The 2,648-nt window shown below is 40.6% G+C and overlaps 1 protein-coding gene across 1 annotated transcript; it reads left to right on the top strand.

Annotated features, from left to right (window-relative positions):
- Window positions 1-888: 888 nt before the first annotated feature.
- Window positions 889-1,536, top strand: LOC141666152 (putative germin-like protein 9-2). The gene has a single exon (XM_074472150.1). The coding sequence runs from the start codon at window positions 889-891 to the stop codon at window positions 1,534-1,536; it is 648 nt and encodes a 215-aa protein (XP_074328251.1).
- The last annotated feature ends 1,112 nt before the right edge of the window (window positions 1,537-2,648 follow it).

The following is a 2,648-nucleotide window of genomic DNA, read 5'->3' as shown; positions in this document are numbered from 1 at the left end:
GCTCTTGTGGTTTTATTTGGTGCACAAGCGGGCAAATAATATTCAGCTAAAATTTCTGGTAATCCTGCTGGAGGCATATGAAAATTGTGTATCGATACAATCAAGAATGTCTTGTATGATTTTGAACTGCCAACTTTATTTAGAAATTGACAAATAATAGAACTGAGCCACCACTTGGTCTAAAAAAAAAAGAAAAGAACGTTTCTGGTTTTAATATTCTCATGGACATTCCAAGCAATTACTCGTATTTTTGCTCTCTTCTAACGAGAACGTCACCAAAACGACCTCCAAGAAGAAAAAGATAAGTAGACATTGTAGTCTCACAAATATAATAGTTTCGTCACTCGTATATATTCAACAGCTCACTTTATAATATAAATAAAAGGGATTGATAAGCCAGATGAATTCAGAAGAGTTGCACGAGGTTATTAGTATAACATAGGAGGAGTATTTTTGTGAATGCGGGGGTTATGTTTATATTTATAAATTTGCCAATAAAATTTTATATTGAGAAGGGGATCAACTTAAGGAGAACATCTCAGGCCAGTTTTCAGTAATTAAAATGCTTATATCTATATAATTTAATTGTAAATAGATAATCCAAAGTTTATACAAGTGTCAATTTAGCTACCTCACTCTCATTAGTCATTACTTCTGTTTATACATTTAGAAAAAACACCAGCTAAATCACAAAAGATCAAGCAACAGCAATAACAAAGACATTGTAATTCACTATTGCAGCTGTCTTTCATACACAACAGGGCTTGAAGAGTAGAAAACAATTTCCTTTGCCTACTATAAATAAAGACATTACCAGGTTCCATGCAACTCGGATAAGTAACAAGAAACATAAATATTAATATTGCATTATAGCCTGTGATCATCAAAATGGCAATACCAAAATCATTCCTATATCTGGTTCTGTTATTAGTAGCTACATTTGCCAGTATCAAGATCGCGCTAGCCGGTGATCCAGATATCCTCACAGACTTCATTGTTCCATCAAACCTGACCTCAGGTAATGGGAACCCCACAATTGATGGCAACTTCTTCACCTTCACTGGCATGAGAGTACTTGTTAACGGTGAAACGCCACCAGCTTTTAAGGTTTTAAAGGCAGGCATGACCGAGTTCCCAGCTCTCAACGGTCAAAGTGTTTCGTATGCTGCACTGCAGTTCCCTGCAGGCTCTACAAACCCTCCTCACACTCATCCACGTGCATCCGAGCTTCTTTTCGTTGTTGATGGAAGCCTAGATGTTGGTTTCATTGACACTACTAACAAACTTTACACTCAAACTTTACAAACTGGTGACATGTTTGTGTTTCCTAAAGGACTAGTTCACTTTCAGTTCAATGCTGATGCACAAAAGTCTACTCTGGCAATCTCTGGGTTCGGTAGCAGTAATGCAGGAACTGCTTCGATTCCAAGCACTGTGTTCGCCACTGGAATTGATGATAACGTATTGGCTCTGTCGTTCAAAACTGATGTTGCAACTATTCAGAAAATCAAGGCTGGTCTTGCCCCCAAGGCTTAAACAATTATCATCTCCTGATCATTTATTTTTAATCAAATAATGATTCTTTCATTATGTAATTTCCCTAGAGAATGTGTACTGTATTCTTTACCTTGAATGAATAAAAAGTGTTGGTGGCTGGGATGGTTTTTCATATCTAAGCTATTACGTAAATCATATATTAGAACAGAGGGTAACCGGAGATAAATAACAACTGATATATAAGATATATTATTTGTTTAGCGCATTTACTGTTGGAAACGTAAATGGGATTTTGCTCCAATATTTTTAACACAAATATAATATATAATATATATTGTGTAAGAAGATTTTGGAAATAAAAGAGACATACAATGATAACTCCAGTGAGCGGGGCGGCTCCTTCCGACACCGTGCCTGGACCTCCTGTGTATGAATGAGGTGTAGTTGCTGTTGGGAGCCTACAAAACAACACCGGAGGGGGGTTTTGTTCCCGCGGCGCCTCCGATGTGAGAATAAGAAGCTGGTTGGGGGAAGATAAAGATAGAGAGGACTAAGGTGGCTGTGTGTGTAGGCTGAGTATATGAGAGTGTGTGTAATGAAAGTGTTTTTCTAACCCCTAAACCCTTCATCTTTGGGGGTATATATAGCCCAAAGGTAGGGTTTAGGGGTTGGTACCTCTAGATCAGGGTCATTGGTTATTGGAGGCGGAGGACGCCTGACTTGGGTGGATTGCATACACGTGTCCAGGGGAGGACCACCTTTAGGGTGTCCTAATGGTACTCTGACGCGCGCCGTGTTTGTCTGATATATTGGTTGTTGATAGCTGTCATTGTCACGTGCCCACGTACCCGTCCTTGGCGGGTTGCGGAATGTGTATGTGCTTGCTGGGACCCCCCTTAGGGTGATTCTGGTTCTGGGCTGGATCCAGGTAGGCATGTGATCCAGGTCATGGGCTGGATCCAGGTTAGGAGAAGATCCAGGTCATGGGCTGGATCCTGGTTAGAAGATGATCCAGGTCCTAGGTTGGCCCAGGGCCGGGGTCTCTCTACTTGATTGTGCTGGGAGATGGGGGGTCTTGGTCCATCAATTGAGCCTGATACCCTTTAGATCCAGGTTGGGCCCTAGCCAAGTTGCCTATATCCTATCATTTG

Source organism: Apium graveolens, chromosome 1, assembly GCF_009905375.1.
Source record: "Apium graveolens cultivar Ventura chromosome 1, ASM990537v1, whole genome shotgun sequence".
Taxonomy (NCBI): domain Eukaryota; kingdom Viridiplantae; phylum Streptophyta; class Magnoliopsida; order Apiales; family Apiaceae; genus Apium; species Apium graveolens.
The sequence above is the reverse complement of the archived record's forward strand: the minus strand, read 5'-3'. Positions and strand labels throughout refer to the sequence as shown.

Bases quoted from the DNA above. Each gene is read 5' to 3' on its own strand.
- LOC141666152 (XM_074472150.1), top strand. From the start codon at position 889: ATGGCAATACCAAAATCATTCCTATATCTGGTTCTGTTATTAGTAGCT.